The sequence below is a fragment of the Polypterus senegalus genome, chromosome 3, assembly GCF_016835505.1.
Source record: "Polypterus senegalus isolate Bchr_013 chromosome 3, ASM1683550v1, whole genome shotgun sequence".
Classification (NCBI taxonomy): domain Eukaryota; kingdom Metazoa; phylum Chordata; class Cladistia; order Polypteriformes; family Polypteridae; genus Polypterus; species Polypterus senegalus.
In genome coordinates, this window is record NC_053156.1 from 49,157,144 (window position 1) to 49,177,215 (window position 20,072).

Sequence of the window (20,072 nt, forward strand, 5' to 3'; positions counted from 1 at the left end):
GGGTGTGCAGCCGGCACTTCCGCCACACTGGGGAATGCCGGTGGAAGTTTGTCGGGAGGCACCTGGCACACATTTGGGTGACTATAAAAGGAGCTGCCTCCCTCCATCCGATGGCTGGAGTCGGGTGGAAGAGGACAGAGCTCGGGAGGAGAGGAGTGGAGGCAGTCAGGAGAAAGGAGGCATTGGATAGAGAGGCCTGGACTTTGGGAGAGTTGTGGGTTGTGTGCACTTATTATTGTATATAGTAGTTGTAAAATAAATGTGTGGTGGTGCTTTTAAAAATGTCTACCTGTCTGTCGGGGGCTCGTTCCACGATAGATAGATAGATAGATAGATAGATAGATAGATAGATAGATAGATAGATAGATAGATAGATAGATAGATAGATAGATAGATAATCGGTAACTAATGCATAGTACTAACGGAAACAGAAGTAAATAAATAAATAAATAAAGCAACAGTAGTAACACATGTATTACATATAAATGAACTACTAGGAGCAGACCTGAAGACAGTATACAGTTCATTGTCTTGAAAGCCAAAGCATAAAAGCTGTTCAATAACCTGATAGAACTGTTTCAGATGCTACAGTACCTTCTGTCACTTGGAAATGACTCATATAAACCATGGAAGCTGTGGGAGCAGTCCTGCACAATGCACGTTGAAATCTTAATAAATATGTCTTTAATGGAGGGTAGTAAGGTTCCAATTGTCTTTTCTGCTGTGTGTACAATCCAGTATTGGATCTTGCAGTCAGGGAAACTGCCGTTTCCAAACCAAATGCTGATGCAGCTGGTCAGAACTCTCATGATGCTGCCTCTATAGAATGTGATAAGAATAATGGGGAGGTAGGAACACACAAATTAACCTGTCCCAAAATTTGATAATCAGATTTTGCAACATTCTTACTTTAAAAAGAAGCCTTGGCTTAAATGTTATTGAAAGGGAGAGGGGAACCATAAACCAAATGGCTGAAAATGACAAAGTATTGATTCTAATTTTAAAGCTTTCAACAATAAATCTTCTCAAAAATAAACAGAACCAAATAGGGTAAACCAAAAAGCAAACAAACCCAAGTCTGTGGGATAAAAATCAAAACCTTTAAAAGAACTAAAAAATCAAAATCCAATAAGATAAAAAAGAAAAAATTCAAACAAAAATGAAAATACACAAAGGGGTAGCCTTCAAAAAAAAAAAAGAAATTCAACCCCTACGAAGAACTAAGGCTTCACACTACATTATTAAGGTTGAGGGTCATCCCAAAGCTGTAGCATTAGAGGACCTATTCCCTTAGTTTCAACATATAGTATACACTGAATAGAACAGTCCAAAATAATAAGTCCACAATTAGCAAAATAAAAATAAAAACACAATTTAATTATCTGTTTTGTAAATACTACTATTGATTTTGTTTGTTTTGTTGTCTATATACTGTATATTTTCCTAATATCCTATCATTTTTATGATTATTGTGCACTAAGTATTGAGCTTAAGGGGCAGTGAAATTTAAGAGCCCTGTATTTTGGCACCTTTTTTTTAATTTTGGATTTTGCAAGTGCTCATGATTTTTCTTTTTTTGGTAGGAATTTGGGGAATTGTGCACTAGGCATATATTTTCAAATTGATTATTTGCTTTTGTTTTGACTTTTTGAACTTTTTGTTTTATAATTAACAAGCTTTCTTTTGTTCTTGAGTCAGTAGTTGTATGGTTCCCCTCTTCCCTTTCTGTGTTTTCTTGAACTTTGAAAGCACAGTACCATTTTTGGGCTTGTGAATGCCAGCAGTCTGCTTTTTGGGTTTTAGGTGAGCCTTAATTTGATTTCTAGACCTCAGTTGAAGCTTGAGGTTAGATTTTGGGGACAAAGCTTCATTCTGATTTCCATGAGCTAGACATACCATAACAAAAGCAGTCAAACCACAGTAATAAATATTTATTTAAAAAGGAAACAAAAATATACTCAAAAATACAAAATATAATGCACAAATAAAGAAAGAAAGAAATAAAACCCTAGCAACACTATCACCTTCATACGGAACAGCTGGCCATGAACTGTGGGTCTCTGAATCAAAAAGTACCAGATGTGCATGTTCAGCATAGTAAGTACGATTTTTAAGTGTATGATTAATAAAATGAATACTTATCTAAATTCCAGATTTTTAAAAACATTCATAAACACACAGAATAAGAAAGTCCTACTTACTTTAGGATGCTATCATAGTATTTTTTATTTGTAATTGGAAACAACCCAGAGACAAACATTTCTAATTCAAAGACCAGGGGCCTAATGCATAACGCCGTGCATAGAATTCACACTATAACATGATGTAAGCACAAAGGCGGAAATGTGCTTATGCACAAAAAAATCCAGATGCATAAATCTGAGTGTTCACCCACTTCCACGTTCTTCCGCTAAATAAATCACAGTCAGCGTGAAAAGAAATACTCGTGCACGTGCCTGCTGTCCGACCCCATCTCCTCCCAGAATTATGCCTCTTTGAATATGCAAATCAATATAAATAGCCTTTAAGCTCAGCATTCTGTGAAAAGGCAATGGCTAAAGCACGAGGGGAATAGAAGAAGTTCAGCGAATACCGAGTGGAGGCAAAGAAAAACATACTACTTGTTAGTTTAAACAATGGTATAAACAACAAAAGGAAGTTGATAGAGTGACATAGAGTGTCAGAGAAACTCGAAAGCTCAAGTTCACAAAGTCACACAGTGCCCGAAATAAAAAAAAAGTTGTCACATATCAAAGTCGCCGTGAAAAGGCGAGTCGTAGCCCATCGTCTGAGTTTCATAGGAAAGCGTATTAAGGTACAGAAAAAAAAAAATAGACACACAGTGGGAAAAAAGCACGAGATGTCAACTTTAATCTCGAAATTTCCACTTTAATCACGCAGTTTATTTTGTCATTAAAGTAGAACATCATAAACTTCATCTTAAAATCGTTTAATTTACTAGTTTCTCAAATCCCATCGTAACTGAAGTAGCACGTTAAATGCTTTGTTTTGTATGTGTTCTTTACATACTGTGCTCTATGTGTGTGAATCACTATGTGCTTCCGGGCTTTCCCTTCCTTCGACAGGACACAGAATCCATTACATTCGTAATATTACAGCTGTGTGAATAATTAAAATACTGAGATGTATACGTGATATCATTTTCATGATGATAGGAGTAAAAGCATGTTATTAAACATGGGAACACTGTGGCGAAGTGATTGTGCACGACCTTCAATGAAATAATTTACTGCAGCAGTACTGTCTCTTTCAAACGTACTAACCCCTAATTCTTGTCCTTACTTTTCTTTCTCTAAATACCCAATCGCCACACAATTAGCTCTGTAATAGATGTTAAGCCATCTGTAAGCTTAGAATGGCGACTCTTCAAAACGTTTAAAGAACATTGAAATATCTTCGTAGAATATGTTTAATTATTCTATCCTTCCAGTGTCACGCCAATCCCAGCAAGGCAGGAACAATCCGTGAACGGAGCACCAGATCCTTGCTAGCGCAGTGACACCGTGTCCTCACATGTTTAATTATTAACAATATAGATTATTTAAGTGACGTTAAAGTTTTAACTGTATAATATAATAAACATATTTTGCTGCATTTCATCTTAAAAATGATATCATTATCATATGTAAATATGTGCTTTATAAAGTTGCTCAGGTTATTCAATATTATAACTGTAGTGCAAGTGTACAGTGAGGTGATTGTACTAATAAAATAAACAAACAGTTCTACAAGGAGCACTTGATGGACTGATTGAGTGCATTTATAGTTCTTGGGATGAAACTGTTTCTGAACCGCGCGGTCCGTACAGGAAAGGTTTTATAGTATTTGCCGTGTAAGAGTGGTTCAATAGGCAACATGTGCTTGATGCTTTATACTGATAATTCTCTTTCTATTCAGCTGCTCTGAGTGGTCAGTGACAGAAATATGGAAAAAGATGATCCGCTGTGGCAACCCCTAACGGGAGCAGCTGAAAGAAGTAAAAAAAAGGTGCAGTGAGAGTAACAATGCTAAAGCAGCTATGATATTTGGAATAGTTTGGCCATTCCACGGACCATTATATCGTTACAGGTTAATTACAATCAGATGCATTAAACTAATAAACAATATGCGGTGTCACACACGTGTGCTTAGGAGGCAGTCAACAAGTCCAGAGGTGAGCGATTTATTATCAGATGGGGGGTTGAATTGTGGTACTGATGCCTCTCTCTCTACCTTTCTAGAACCAAAGTAGATAAATAATAACCTCACGCACCATCAACAATTCTCACCATTGAAAATGGCTCCAAAATAATCTCCTCTTCAACCACAACATCATTTCTGACTCCCACAGATGACGTCACTTCTGGCCCCTTGCCGATGACGTCAGTTCTGTCCAGCTCGGATGACGCCACTTCTGCTTACCCCTGCCAAATCATTTCCTGTAGCCATTTTCCTACTGTATAAAAACAAGCTTCTCACATCAATGTATGTCGAATGTCTGATTTTCAAATCAATTTTGACCAGCTATTGCACCCTAGCAATATACGGGGCAATTCCCCAACACTTTATAATTGTTTTGTGGACTTTATTTCATCACAGCAGTTAATTTCAGTTTATTTATAAAGCCACGTCAGGGACTTGGATCTAAAAAAGAAAGGGTAACCACACTAGAACAGTAGCACTGCTTTGACCCTGGGTGCCGCCAATCTGCAAAACCGAGCACAGAACTTGCGTATGCCAGGGTATGAGCTACCATGGAAATGTGCGTGGGTTTATGCCAAGTTTAGGTACATCGCAATTTGAACGTGGAAACAGGCTTACACAACATTTTTATGCAAACGCACCGTTTATACATGAGGCCCCAGAAGTGCATTGACCACTGCCCAACTTTCAGTCGTAGTTCTAAATAGAGAACATTTCAGTTTAAGGGTACAGGAGTCTGCCATTCACTAGTTAAAAAGTACAGTATATGTTGGGTTACAAGAGGAATCCAGTGTCTTTTCCTGTTTGTATTCTCTTTATATGTATCTTTATTCCAGAAAAGCATAGCAAAATGCAGGGCTTTTGAACAACTGTTAACTAGTAACTTTTGCAGATTGTATTTACATCATAGTTCTTATTGTCTTTGGTGCCTTTGAAATGTAATCATATTGTATTCTAAACCACTGGCTTGATGCATAGATCATTTCCAGAACATTGAGACATCAGGACATTCCAAAGACTTATGCCATGGCAACAATTTTAACACTTTTTAAACAGGCCTCTGATAAATAGAGCATGTCGCAAATCAATATTATTTCAAATGTTAACCAAACTGATATTTTATTCATTCTGATATACTGTACCATGCCATTGTATTGGTGGCATAGTAGTTAGCACAGCTACCTCACAGATCCAGCATCCTGTGTTTGAATCCTTTGCCTGGTTACTGTGTATGTGGAGTTTGCACATTCTCCTGAATTTTTCTCCAGTTTTTCCTTCCTCATTCCAGTGAGTTGCATGTGCTATTTTGCTTGGTGATTCTAAATTGGTCATGTGTTAGTGTGTGCTTGAGTAGGCACTGTAACAGACTGGTGACCAACCCTGAGTTTGTTCATGCTTTTGTCCAGTATTGGTGTGATATACTTCATTCTCCAGAAAGCTAATATCTTCAGGCTGCAGAGTCATGGAGTAAAATTTAAGTACCGTATGGGATCAGTTTTCATATTCACCTAGTGTTCTGGTATCTTCTCACATTGGAAAGACATGAAAGTAATGTAGACAGGAGATGTTAAAATGGCCTGATGTATATACAGAACCCTGTTTAGGGCTGAATTTCACCTTCCAGTTCCAGACTCAATAAACTGAGCAGGTCTACTGTATTAAACTGGATGAATTGCATAGATTTTTTAAAAAAACATTTTATTTTCTACTTGCCTATTAACAACATGAAGGAGTCCTCCTTGAATGAAATATACTACCTTGGGCAAACCTAAAACTTTTCTTGCTAAAAGATACTGCAGTTACTTGTTAAAACAGAACAGATTTTAATATTCTTGGAAGAGGTAAAACTTGTTGCTTCAGGCTCTTCCCAGGTTAGAACAGTTTAAAACACCAGTGTAACATATTTCTACTATGGGTCTTCTCCCACTCTCTTAGTGAAAACGTGCAGCTGTTTGGGTGTACACCGCATACTTTGGTATTTCGTCATCAAGTTCCTCTCCTGATTCCTCGTAGTGACTTGCCTACATAGTAATTGCAGAGACACTTATTTTTTCATTAATCATTGGGAGTTTTTCAGTTCTGGCATTTTAAAAATATCTATCTATCTATCTATCTATTGAAGGAGTCTTTTCGTTTCATCAATCTATTCACTTTCTAACCTAAATCCCTAGTTCAGGCAACTGGTCAGACCACTGGGTTAAAGGAAAGAACCAACACCAGATAGAATGCTACTCCATCTCTGGACCAAAGGTGGGTAGAGTAATCAAAAATTATACTCAGGTAAGAGTAACGTTAATTCAAAATAATATTACTCAAGTAGAAGTAAAAATTAATCAACCAAAAAATTACTCAAGTAAGAGTAAAAAAGTATTTGGTGAAAAGACTACTCAAGATCTGAGTAACTGATCATAATAAATGATTTATTTTTTACAAATGTTGTAATAAGACAGACAAAAATATAAAATAATGTCCATCCATCCATCCATCCATCCATCCTCTTCCGCTTATCCGGGGTCGGGTCGTTGGGGCAGCAGCTTAAGCAGAGAGGCCCAGACTTCCCTCTCCCCGGCCACTTCTTCCAGCTCTTCCGGGAGAATCCCAAGGTGTACCCAGGCCAGCCAGGAGACATAGTCCCTCCAGCGTGTCCTGGGTCTTCGCCGGGGCCTCCTCCCGGTTGGACGTGCCCGGATCACCTCACCAGGGAGGCGTCCAGGAGGCATCCTGATCAGATGCCCGAGCCACCTCATCTGACTCCTCTCGATGCGGAGGAGCAGCGACTCTACTCTGAGCCCCTCCCGGATGACTGAGCTTCTCACCCTATCTTTAAGGGAAAGCCAACACACCCTGCAGAGGAAACTCATTTCAGCCGCTTGTATTCACGATCTCGTTCTTTCGGTCACTACCCATAGCTCATGACCATAGGTGAGGGTAGGAACGTAGATCAACTGGTAAATTGAGAGCTTTGCCTTACAGCTCAGCTCCTTTTTCACCACGACAGACCGATGCAGAGCCCGCATCACTGTGGATGAAACACCGATCCGCCCGTCAATCTCACGCTCCATTCTTCCCTCACTCGTGAACAAGACCCCGAGATACTTAAACTCCTCCACTTGGGGCAGGATCTATCCCCCAACCCTGAGAGGGCACTCCACTCTTTTCTGGCTGAGGACCATGGTCTCAGATTTATAGGTGCTGATTCTCATCCCAGCTGCTTCACACTCAGCTGCGAACCGATCCAGAGAGAGCTGAAGATCACAGCTTGATGAAGCTACAGGACAACATCATCTGCAAAAAGCAGTGACCCAATCCAGAGTCCACCAAACCGGACCCCTTCAACACGCTGGCTGCGCCTAGAAATTCTGTCCATAAAAGTTATGAACAGAATCGGTGACAAAGGGCAGCCCTGGTGGAGTCCAACTCTCACTGGAAACAGGCTCGACTTACTGCCGGCAATGCGGACCAAGCTCTGACACCGGTTGTACAAGGAACGAACAGCCCTTATTAGGGGGTCCGGTACCCCCCACAGGATTCCCCGAGGGACACGGTCGAATGCCTTTTCCAAGTCCACAAAACACATGTGTGGTGTTATGGGTCCACAGCTCGTTGAGAAAAGGCCATTCATTTTAAATAAATAATCACCGCACCCGAGGCGGCTTCGTGAGGGCGTTGTTGTAGCGAGCCGCGGGGCAGTCGTCGATGTGGGCGTTTCTCACCGTGTGCACAGGTGAGGAACTGCCCACATTCGTGATTGCTCCCGTGGCTAATGCTACAGCTGTGATGGCCCCTCACGTTTTAAAAAGAAGCGCGAGTCGGTGTGGAGGAGGAGAAAGAAACGTTCGGGAAAAAAAAAACGATCGGAGAGTGAAAGGAAAGGAAAGGAGAGGACGGAGGTTACCGGGAGCAGGAGAGGAAGCAGACGGTGCGTGAGTGTGGTGAGCGCGCGATCGGGCCGTGGACAGCTGCATGGAAGCTGGGTGTTAGGCCGACACCCACGTGTTGGTGTTGATGTCGCTCCCGCTGAGCGATCAGGTAGCGGGAGTGACCAGGGAAGGCGACTGGCCGCGGAAAGGCCATGGAAAGGCACCGGTGGGATGAGCTAGCAGTGGAGGCCAGAAGAGGAGACAGAGCAGCAAGCGGGATTGGTAACTGACTTTGGAAGAACCCACGTACCCAAGCCGGAGGAGGACATTTTTAAGAGACTGAGCTTTTTAAGGACATTTATTTATTGCTGTCGTTTTTATTTGTCTTTTAAGGTTCTTATTCTTTTAATGTCCTGTTTTATGAAGGGGGCTTGGGTTGGTTTGTTTTAGTGGGGTTTCGGTTTAGTGCTTTTATTGGTTTTAGTGCAGTGTAGAGTGGCCGAGCTGTGGACCTGAGCTCCAGTTGCATTGGGTTGGCAGTGGTGTGGAGCCTTCCCATGCAACTGGAGTTTTATGGGGGGTGGAATGTGGTGTTATGGGTCCACAGCTCGTTGAGAAAAGGCCATTCATTTTAAATAAATAATCAGCGCACCCGAGGCGGCTTCGTGAGGCGTTGTTATGCGAGCCGCGGGGCAGTCGTCGATGTGGGCGTTTCTCACCGTGTGCACAGGTGAGGAACTGCCCACATTCGTGATTGCTCCCGTGGCTAATGCTACAGCTGTGATGGCCCCTCACGTTTTAAAAAGAAGCGCGAGTCGGTGTGGAGGAGGAGAAAGAAACGTTCGGGAAAAAAAAAACGATCGGAGAGTGAAAGGAAAGGAGAGGACGGAGGTTACCGGGAGCAGGAGAGGAAGCAGACGGTGCGTGAGTGTGGTGAGAGCGATCGGCGCCGTGGACAGCTGCGGGAAGCTGGGTGTTAGGCCGACACCCAGGCGTTTGTTGATGTCGCTCCCGCTGAGCGATCAGGTAGCGGGAGTGACCAGGGAAGGCGACTGGCCGCGGAGAGGCCATTGAAAGGCAGCGGAAGTCGGGAGACTTGGTGCTGGAATCCCCAACGTGGGCGACCTGGCCGTTGGTTGGAAACCAAGTTCTCCGGGACTGGGATGAGTGCCATACCGAAGCCAGGGATCGGGAGGTCTCCAGTCTCGTGCGTGTGTTTCAGGAGGGCAGCTGCAGAGAGCGTCTTGCCTGCTGCGATGCCCAATCGGGATTAGCAGGTGAGACGCTAACAAAAGAACACCGGATTTGTTTGTTGTTGGTTTTAAAACTGCTTCCAAGAGAAGATTTTAACCTCCGATTTTTAAGGATGTGTTTTTTTTCTATTTATTGATTTTTAACCTCCACGTGTTCTTTTTATGGATTATTTATCAATGAAGTACTGCACTATTTATGGAACACTGTTTTTGTTGACTGTTTTTAATAAAAGCACTGTTACACTTTTTACCTTCCCCTTGCTAAGATGCTCAATTATTGCCTTCACTGACTAGCTCACTCGGCAACATTATCGACGGTGTTGGGTTCGAGTGCTTCCAATAGCAAAGGGAATGTGGAGCCAGAACCCACATCGTTACAACATGTAGACTGGTTGGGCAAACTTTGATGCACCCTCCAGGATTCTGCTAAGGGTGTAGAGCTGGTCCACTGTTCCGTGACCAGGACGAAAACCACACTGTTCCTCCTGAATCCAAGGTTCGACTATCCGACGGACCCTCCTCTCCAGAACCCCCAAATAGACTTTTCCAGGGAGGCTGAGGAGTGTGATCCCTCTGTAGTTGGAACACACCCTCTGGTCCCCCTTTTTAAAGAGGGAGACCACCACCCTGGTCTGCCAATCCACAGGCACTGTCCCCGATGTCCATGCGATGTTGCAGAGACGTATCAACCAAGACAGTCCTACAACATCCAGAGCCTTAAGGAACTCCGGGCGTATCTCATCCCCCCCACTGGCCCTGCCACCAAGGAGTTTTTTGACCACCTCAGTGACTTCAGTCCCAGAGATGGGAGAGCCCACCTCAGAGTCCCCAGGCTCTGCTTCCTTATTGGAAGGCATGTTAGTGGGATTGACCATTCTCTCTGACCAAAATATAGTGTAGTGTGTAGTTTTATGCTGATAATTTTTTATGCTCAAAAAGCTATTTTATATGAATAGTTTGTATTTTAATTAACTTTCCCAGACAATAGTCTAATTTGTCAGTGAAATAAAAACCCTACCAGAGACACTGAAAACCCCTCCATAAGTAGACAAAAACCCCTACACCCAGAGGAGTTAAACAAAGGCCAGTTCAGTTACTTCGAGCAGGGTTGGAGAGAAGACTATACAAGTGGACAAACACATCTATGCACAAATACAGATGACTGCACATACAAATCACAGTACATAATAAAGAGGTTTTAAATAGAAATGAGAAGAGAGTAATTATTTGTTAATGCCTATATTTAATACCTTCTTCCTAAAACAGACTATAAAATGAAGAAATGCCAAAGTTTATGGAAGCTAGCCAGCACTGTACAAGTGTACAAAGGAGGAGAAAAGGTTATCCCTTGTAATTATAGGGCAGATGGCATTACTTTTATCAAAGATAAATGAATGTTAGCAATTATAATAGAAATTAATGCTTTGGTTCCTTATATGAGACAAATCATTAGATTACAAGCTGGAAGGGTTCAGGGCCCAGCAGGACAGTGCTGACTTAACTACAGAATACAACAATAAATATCTTCTATTGAACTAGGTGATTTCAAAAATGTGTTTCCGTTCAAATTGGTTCTAGAGTGACTGCTGTTACTATTTTTACTGCATAAAAATATAACATTACAAAATATGTTAGCAGTTGACACTAAAATAGCTGTATGTGGCAGAGGTCTTATGTACAATAAAATTAAGATTTTAGTGGAAGCAAAAATAACATTAACATTCTCAAAAATGCTTAATTAATTTCAAAGATCTTGGGAGGCTATATTTAACCCAGGAAGTAAGGGGTTCAAGACAGGAACCAACTAACACAGGAATATTTGGACCTTGGAAAAAAATCTGATGAGAACAAGCCACTCAGCCCCACAAAACTCATCAATCCCACCTACTGTACATCATTCTTCCAAAACAACATTAAGTCACGTTTTGAATGTCCTGTGAGTGCTACTGTCCACCACACTACTGTTATTGATTTCATGTGTCTACTGCTCTCTGTGTGAAGAAAAGCTTCTTAATGTTTGTGTGAAACTCATTTTAAAATAGCAGCCTGGATCCCCTGTACTGATTCCTTTCATCGTTATAAACACTTCTGTTTGCCTTAACTGAAAAGGTTCAAGTCTTTACTCTTTTCTCATAAATCATTTCCTGAAGTCCTGGAATCAGCCTCATCACTTCTCTGTGAATTTGCCTTACATTTCTGTGTCTTTTTTTTTTCTTTATTGAGGCCTCACCAGTGTGTTATAAAGCTTGAGCGTAACCTTCTTTGACTTGTACTCTTCACATTCTGATTTATAATCTAACATTCTGTTGGCCTTCTTACATCAGAAGAATGACATCTTTTATTTTTTTCTCCGACTGTCTGGAGTTTTTTTTTGTTTTTTCTGTCCCCCCTGGCCATTGGACCTTACTCTTATTCTATGTTAATTAATGTTGACTTGTTTTATTTTCTTACTGTGTCTCTTATTTTTCTACTAGCAAAATACCCGCGCTTCGCAGCGGAGAAGTAGTGTGTTAAAGAAGCAATGAAAAGAAAAGGAAACATTTTGAAAATAACGTAACATGATTGTCAATGTAATTGTTTTGTCACTGTTGTGAGTGATGAGTGTTGCTGTCATATATATATATATATATATATATACATATATATATATATAAATATATATATATATATATATTTACACACACACATAAACATATATATATACATATCTATACATATACACATATATATATACACACACATATATACATACATATATATATCTACATATATACACATACATATACATACACACATACATACATACACACACATATATACACACAAATACATATATATATACATACACACACACATATATAAACATATATATATATATATATTTAAATTTTAAATAGAAGGAATTTTTATTTAGTCGACAGAAATATCTTTGGTAGGAATGGTAAAAACAGACAGGAATATTATTCCTGAATAAATCAACTCAAACTAATAATATTTTGCTCTCCATAAAAATATATCCTGTCTAAATTATACAAGTTAGAAATAAAGTAAACGTTAAAAGAAAAAACATTCAAATTTCTTTACTCTTATGTAATTTTATATAAAAAAAAACTTAGATTTTAAATATCCCAAAAGATTTTGCTCTCCATAAAAATATATCCTGTCAAAATTATACAAATTCAAATATGAACATGCTGCATAACAAAACCTGGAAATATAAATAAAATGTGTTCCTTTCAGCAATAACAAATCAAATCATTCAGTTGTCTTTGCTCTTATGTCATTTTAGAGCTGGACGCCTGGCATCTTTTTTTGGCAACAGGTTCGTTTATGTGTGGTGTGAGGTTCTGTGTTGTGGAGATTCTCAGGATGGATTGCAGGTGCTCATCAGTGAGGCTACTCCTGCGTGCTGTTTTGTTAGTCTTTATCACTGAGAAGAGCTTCTCACACAGATATGTGCTACCAAACATGCACAAGGTTCGAGCCGCATGTAGACGGACTTTTTTTGTTCTTCAAAGTCACCAAAGCGCCGTGCAAACTCAGTGCGCAGTGCGCTCAGTTTATCAGCAAAGTGCGTATTTGGGAACACCGTAGTGACGACTTGGTTTAACATTACTTGGCAACAGTGAAAGTGGGGCAAGTTGCACAGGTGCATTTGTGTCTCCCATAAAAGCAGCTTCACTTGAAATCACTTTGTGATTGTGCACGGGTAAAAACGTCCGCTGAAGTGTCAGATTCTTATTTAATTATTCTGCTTTCTGTATCTTCTGCATTGCATTCAGGTTACCCTGATGTTTTGTCTCATAGTGCCGTCTTAGATTAAATTCTGTAATTACAGCCACATTAGCTCCACAAATGAGACACACGGGTTCAGTAAACATATACTCAGCCTCCCATCGGTTTTTAAAGGCTCTATTTTCAGAATCAACTTTTCTCTCCAGCATCGTGTGAGCTAGCTTCGCAGTAACTTGCAGCATCATAAGCTAGACTTGATTAACGCGGTAAGGCCTTGTTCACACGGGCGTTAAGTTTTTGTTTAAACGAACTTGCTCTGAACGTCCTAGACGTTTATGTTGCATTTTGTGGTGACGATCGATTGACTTCTACACCGGCGTTCGTTTGTCTCTGTCTAACGCCAGCCTGCAGCCCAAATTGTAGTTTGTGTGTTAACCTGTGGAGGCAGTGTCGGGAACTGGATATGAAAGCCCTTATTGTTTTATTTGAGGTGCCTCCTTTCAATATGGACCATTTTGCTATGTTAGATATTAATCTTATTGTTTTAAAAATACTCGTAATACGGCGACGTAGGGAGAGAAAAAATCGCCGCCGTTACTGGGTTCATCCTCTGACTGCACAACGTCGGGTTAAAGCAGTGCTTCTCAATTATTTTCTGTCATGCCCCCCCTAGGAAGAAGAAAACATCTCGCGCCCCCCGCGCGACAATAAATAGGACCATTTTTCTATAAAATTGTTATAAGTACACCTCTGCTTAACACTGTATCCTTATTAACGTATAAGAGAATAAAAAAAGAAAGAAATATGGACCAATTTACAACAAAGAATAGCTTTATTAAATGTAACAGAAAAGATTTAAAGTGCATTCTAAATTCAAAAAAAATTTAAAAGAAAAATAAAAAAGCATGTTCCCCGAGGTCAAACGCGACCTCCTTGACGGAGCCACGGGGGCGCGCCCCACTATTTGAGAAACACTGGGTTAAAGGAAGTTTTTTTGTGCTTTATGAAGAAATGCGAAAATTTCCGCGCAAGTTTTTTAATTACTGACGGATGTCGGTTTCCACTTTTGATTGTCTGCTGCAGCTGGTGCAATGCCACATTGCACGCCGATCAACCAATATCCGACTTGGTGTTAGCCCCGAAGAGAAACTGCTTGTCACTTTGAGGTAAGGAAACAGTAGTCGAGTGTGCGCTTACACCGGTGTTATGCACTGAAATGACCCCCGCCATGGATTGCCCCCTACATAATCGTTATCAAATATTATATTAGAACATAAATTAATAGGTTCATGGTTTACAAATTACACGAGACAATAAAATAAAATAAGCAATATGGAAATATATATGTTGTATATGAAAACATAAAAATATTAATATTTTTTCATATACAACATGTAAACTTATATATATCCGGTCCTCCGAAGCGTAAAAAAAGACGCGCGGAAAACGAACTAGAAGCAGTTTCCTTGCGTTCGTTGGGTTTTGAACGCCAAGAAAAAGCTGCATGCAACGTTTTTTTGATGCTGTATAAACGCGCTGCTGGACAAACGCACGTCACCAAAGCCCCTGTGAACACTCTCATTGACTCCTACGTGTAGAAAACACTCGGCGCTTGATCCACGCTCACCGGACGCTACGAACGCAAAAAAAAAACGGTTGATTTTAACGCCCGTGTGAACAAGGCCTTAGTGTTCGGCAAGGCAGCTGAAGCGCTGCATTATGGGATCTGTAGTTTATTGTGTTACCAGCGCTTCATATACCCGGGCCATTAATAACAATAATACAGTATATAAAATGATCTCGGGCGGATATAATTACACGCCGGGCGGATGTGGCCCGTGGCCCTTGAGTTTGACACATATGGACTAAATAGAACTTGAAAAGATATATTTTTCAAATGTGATCGCAATTCAGATAGAGTTGACGCACTACAGCCTGCATGCCTCAATAAGTCATCCTCCCCTCGCTCTTACTTTTTTACCGTTCATCTAATGAATACACTGAGTATGGTTTTACCAAAACAATCATTGATGGCGAATAAAGTATCCATTATTCGAGTATGTAGATCGGGATATATATATATATATATACCCGCGTATCGCAGCGGAGAAGTAGTGTGTTAAAAAAGCTAGAAAAAGAAAAGGGAACATTTTAAAAATAACGTAACATGACTGTCAATATACAGTATTTGTTTTGTGAGTGTTACTGAGTGTTGCTGTCATCAAGGATTTGATTATCATTATTTCTTTCAATCAGGTTCGTATTTGTAGGATGTGTTGTGTTCAAGTTACATTCCGTGTTTGTCAATCGTTGTAAAGATTACAGGTTTCTTTCATCGATTCGTTTCTTACTGCATCAATAAACAGCTCGTCTTCTTCTTTATCTGAGACCTGACACACTGCATGCACGTTTTTTTACACTGTCTTCCTTTAGCAGGACATTGACGTTTTCCAACGTGTGCTTTGTTTCCGCAGTAGCTGGATTTATGAATATGCTTGTATGTATCAAACGCTTCATATTTTTTGCTGCCTTTTCAATTGTGTAATTCGGTTTTTGTTCAGCGCTCTTTGGAACTGTTGCTTTTTATCTGTGCACTGTGTCAGTTCACCTGTTCCCAGCTGTGCTGGTGCCATCTCGTGCTATGTCCATGGCTGTATTTAATGTTACCTTAGTCCTGGCACTTAAAACTTTCTCTCGCAGTTTCGCTGAGTTTGTGTCAAACACCACCCTGACCATCTCATCTTCCTCTCCATAAACACAGTCCTTCACCCGTGAATATTTAGTGGGAGTTTGCTATTGGATTGCCGCTGACGGACGGCCTTATATGGGCAGGCACTAAATTACAAACGCCAGCGGCAGCCTGTCTATGAACTTAATTTAAAGTGTAGGTTTACATCGTGCTTTGTTTCTGAAGTAGCAGAACTCATGAATATGGTTGTATATGTCACTTGCTCGCTTCTTATTGTTTCGCTGCCTTCTCAATTATATAATGCATGTTTTCTTCAGCGCTTTTTGGAGGTCTTCCTGGTTTTCTACGCACTGCGTGATTACGTGGGAGGCGTGATGATGTCACACGAAACTCTGCCCCCACGGCGTTCAAGCTCATCTCCATTACAGTAAATGGAGAAAAACAGCTTCCAGTTATGAACATTACGTGTAGAATTTCGATATAAAACCTGCCCAACTTTTGTAAGGAAGCTGTAAGGAATGAACCTGCCAAATTTCAGCCTTCCACCCACACGGGAAGTTGGAGAATTAGTGATGAGTCAGTGAGTGAGTCAGTGAGTGAGTGAGTGAGTGAGTGAGTGAGTGAGGGCTTTGCCTTTTATTAGTATAGATTCTTTATTATGTAAAGCACTTTGAGCTGCATTCTTTTGTATGAAAATATGCTATATAAATAAATGTTGTTGTTGTTGTTGTTGTTATCTCATTGCATTAGCCTAACAGACCTCTCTTTGGAATGTGAAAAGAAAACTAGAGTATCAGAAAGAAAACACACACTAACATAGGCACAACATGCAGACGTCACAGAGACAGAAACCTGGCGCTGAATTCAGTCTTGACATGTCTGTGATGCAGCTGCAGCTGCTCTCCCTAGGTGCTTTCTAAAAGAGTTTCTAAAACTGTTAACTATCATGCACCTTATGAGAAAGACTGAGTCACCTTAGAAATTTTCTAAGCATGTGTACAGATGCTCTTATGTATTACATAGTGAGCTTGTGCTTAAGGTATGCAAACAAAATGAAAACATTCTTCTCATAAGGTGTACAACTGTGTGCAACTTTAGTCTTCATATTACAAGAACTGTATAATGGATACATTCCAGAGAAGAACCTCTAAGCTGATTTCAGGACTGCAGGCTTGACGCTATGTGCCAAAGGCTCATTTCAATACGTTGTGCTAAGAAGCGCCTTGGGGAGTCTTTTCTGTCCACTGCTACCAGGCTATTTAATGCTTCCTGCCGATGTCCTCTTTAAATTCATTTTGAAATATCTACACAATATACCTGTACATGTATTTATTTATTTGATTGATTGATTGATTGTATTATTTTTCCTGTGAGCTGGTATTCTTGTTTTTTATCTTTTGGCTGCTATATGCATCTGAATTTCAAAATGAGATTAAAAAAGTATATCTAATCTAGTCTAATCTAATATTAAATAAGATATATTTCCAAGAAGTCAATGAAGCTAAAAAGAACATCTGTCAGAAGTGTGACACAAAACATCTGTTGTATCAAAACAATCATTGACCTGACCAGACTCATGTCACCATCCCCTGGTTGCTGAGTGTAATTACTCTACTAATGCAGAATTCCTAGTCAGGTGGACTGGGTGCTTAGGCAGAGTTTCAGATTTGTAGTGGTGCCTTGTTCAGTTTTTTCTCATTTCAATTCATTGTTATTGTGCCTTATAGTAAAATGAAATAAATTTGTTGCTGAACCCACTGCTGCAGAAATATCGACCCTGCACTAATAGTTCAACAGCATAATATAGGTAAAGATGAGTCAACAAACATAATAATGGCCATAAACACTTTCAATAAAGATTGGTAAGTGTATTACAGTATTCACAACCATATCTAGTGTTGAAGGGAGTATAAAAGGACTGTGGGAGCTCCCAGACAGTGAGCTGAGCTGGGTGGAAGGGTGGCAATGCATCTGGGAGCGGAGGATTGGTTTATTGAGTATTTGTGTGAGGTTTAATGAGTATTGTGGAGGAGAGGGTGTTTTGTACACTGTGGCTGAAGGACAAAATCAATTGGAGGACTTTTACCTGGTGTCTGGAGTCGTGGCCAGGGGTTCAAGGGAGCGAGAGTGCTCCCTATCTACCACAAAATATATATAAATAGCCGCAGCCCTCTCACCACTCTTAACAACACAGATTTCACATAACATTTCTTGTACCATAAACATCTCTTTCCTATGTCTGAGCCAATTCTGCACCCATCTACACACTACACCCTGAACTGTCATTTGTTTTATTTTGATGCCCAACCTCGTGTGGTACCTTATCAAATACTTTCTAAAAGTATTTCAAGATGAATAATATCATATGCTCCGCTTTGATGGAGCATTTGATATCATGTTCAGGTCTGTTCTATGACAAAGTAAAACACAAAAATATAGCCAGCATAACATTAGATAGAGAAACAGTGGCCGTCATGGGTACATGCCTATATTTCCTTAGACAGGAAGCATCTTGTGTAATGGAGTCTACTAAATAATAATAATTATTATTATTATAGCGTATTTCTTGATAAATAAAATCAAATTGTGATAAATTGCATTCTATATATTCACAATCTACACAGAAACAGAAGAAGTTTATTTATTAATGGAGATTTGAGCTACTGCATATGTGGGCATATACATAAAGCATTTTGCAATACTATGAACAATCTTCTTTTCAATCATTGTGAACCATTGCCTCCTTTTGGGCAGCTCCTCCTGCAGTTAGATAATGTTTGTATGACTCCATTCTGTAACTTTTTTCAGCAACTATATGAGCGTTTTATCCAAATGCCAAATTACTGATTATTTGGTGGATGCCTTTATCCAAGGCAACTTTAAACATTTAAGATACAACTGTTTTTTTTTTTTTTAATTATTTACAGTTGGAGCAAAGGCAGGCGAAGTGACTTGCTAAAGGTCACGCAGTATCAGTAGCGTTGATCTGAACCCACAACCCTTAAGGTTGGAAGTCCCAAAACCTTAACCACCACACTACACTGTCTGCCTGTCTATCATTATGTAGCCTTGTTCAAGATCAATACATTGTTTCTTTGCTGTGGTTTAAAAAATAATTTCTTAGTTATGTGTTATCTACTCCGTATTCCGTTTTTTCATGCATATTGGGGAAGACTGTTTTTGAGGGTTGTTCAATTTTTGGTCACTATGTTAAAATATAAATAATGTATGTTGCAGATTATGCACAACATGGCTAATGTAATCCACTTGTGGAAGTCATCTTTATTCTGCTTTCTTTCAGTTGTAACAGGAGCTACATCAGGAATTGGAAAAGCCTATGCACATGAGGTAAGACATGCAGGTGTCATTTGACTGTAAATAAAATTAGTTCTTTGTTTGGCAGTTTAGTGATGAGGAAGATCATCAATAGACCAAATTCACCGTAAAAGAAAAAATAGTTAAAATAGATTTACCTATTAAAGATGACTTTTTTGCTATTATGCACATAAAGTGCTGATGAGAATAGTCATCTGATTTATGATGTCCCTTGTGCTTTTTGTTTTGCAGTTGGCGAGACGTGGTCTGAATGTCATCTTAATCAGCCGCTGTATGGAAAGGCTGAAAAATGTGGCTGCAGAAATCGGTATTATTTCACCATGTCTACATTTCTATTGTATTTTTATCTTCCTGAGTTGCTTTAAGATTTTCAAAGGGTTTAGATAGAGTTGGATCACAGCACCACTGTAATTGGATTTTGACAGGGCCAGACATTGGGTCATCCCTCTTTCAGGACTCAATACTTGAGACTCCAATGTTCAGTTTTTAAATATGGGGTTGGGGTTACAAAAACAAACTGCTGTAAATGTTAAGCTTAAGGATCATTCTTCAAGCCAAGTGGCTCCTGATGCTTTTCTTAACAGAAAAGCTGGCTTCACAGTAACTGGTCACAGAATGAGCCCTGCTTCACTGCTTGTTCAGCCGTCTATCCTGTACTTAAAAATGCCACATTGATGAAAGAAATGTCAAATGAACTCTTTATCTTCATTACTAAAAGACTTCCTATGAGTATAACACTGCAGTTTATGTGTCCTTGGATCGAGGGAAATACTGAAAGCAGTGTAAATGCCTAATTTAAAAAAGTTGTAACTGGAGCTGTCTGTTCTTCTCATACTTCACTAAAGCTATTAATTAATTGGTTACAAAGAAGAAACCTTTTAAAATCTTTTGCTGATTTTTTTAACATATTTAGTATTTTCTCTACTTTTACTCTTAATCAACTGGAAAATGAGGAAAAACAAGCAGTTTGTAGCATGCTGTGGAGAATTAAATTTT

General features: G+C 39.8%; 1 protein-coding gene across 1 annotated transcript in view; it reads left to right on the plus strand.

Annotated features, from left to right (window-relative positions):
* The window catches only part of LOC120525124 (very-long-chain 3-oxoacyl-CoA reductase-like), a 61,039-nt gene that overhangs the window by 14,766 nt on the left and 26,201 nt on the right, over positions 1 to 20,072 (plus strand). The window contains exons 2-3 of the mRNA XM_039747164.1: positions 19,042 to 19,088; positions 19,308 to 19,383. Of these exons, the coding sequence (XP_039603098.1) occupies positions 19,042 to 19,088; positions 19,308 to 19,383 (123 nt within the window). The remainder of the gene's footprint in view (positions 1 to 19,041; positions 19,089 to 19,307; positions 19,384 to 20,072) is intronic.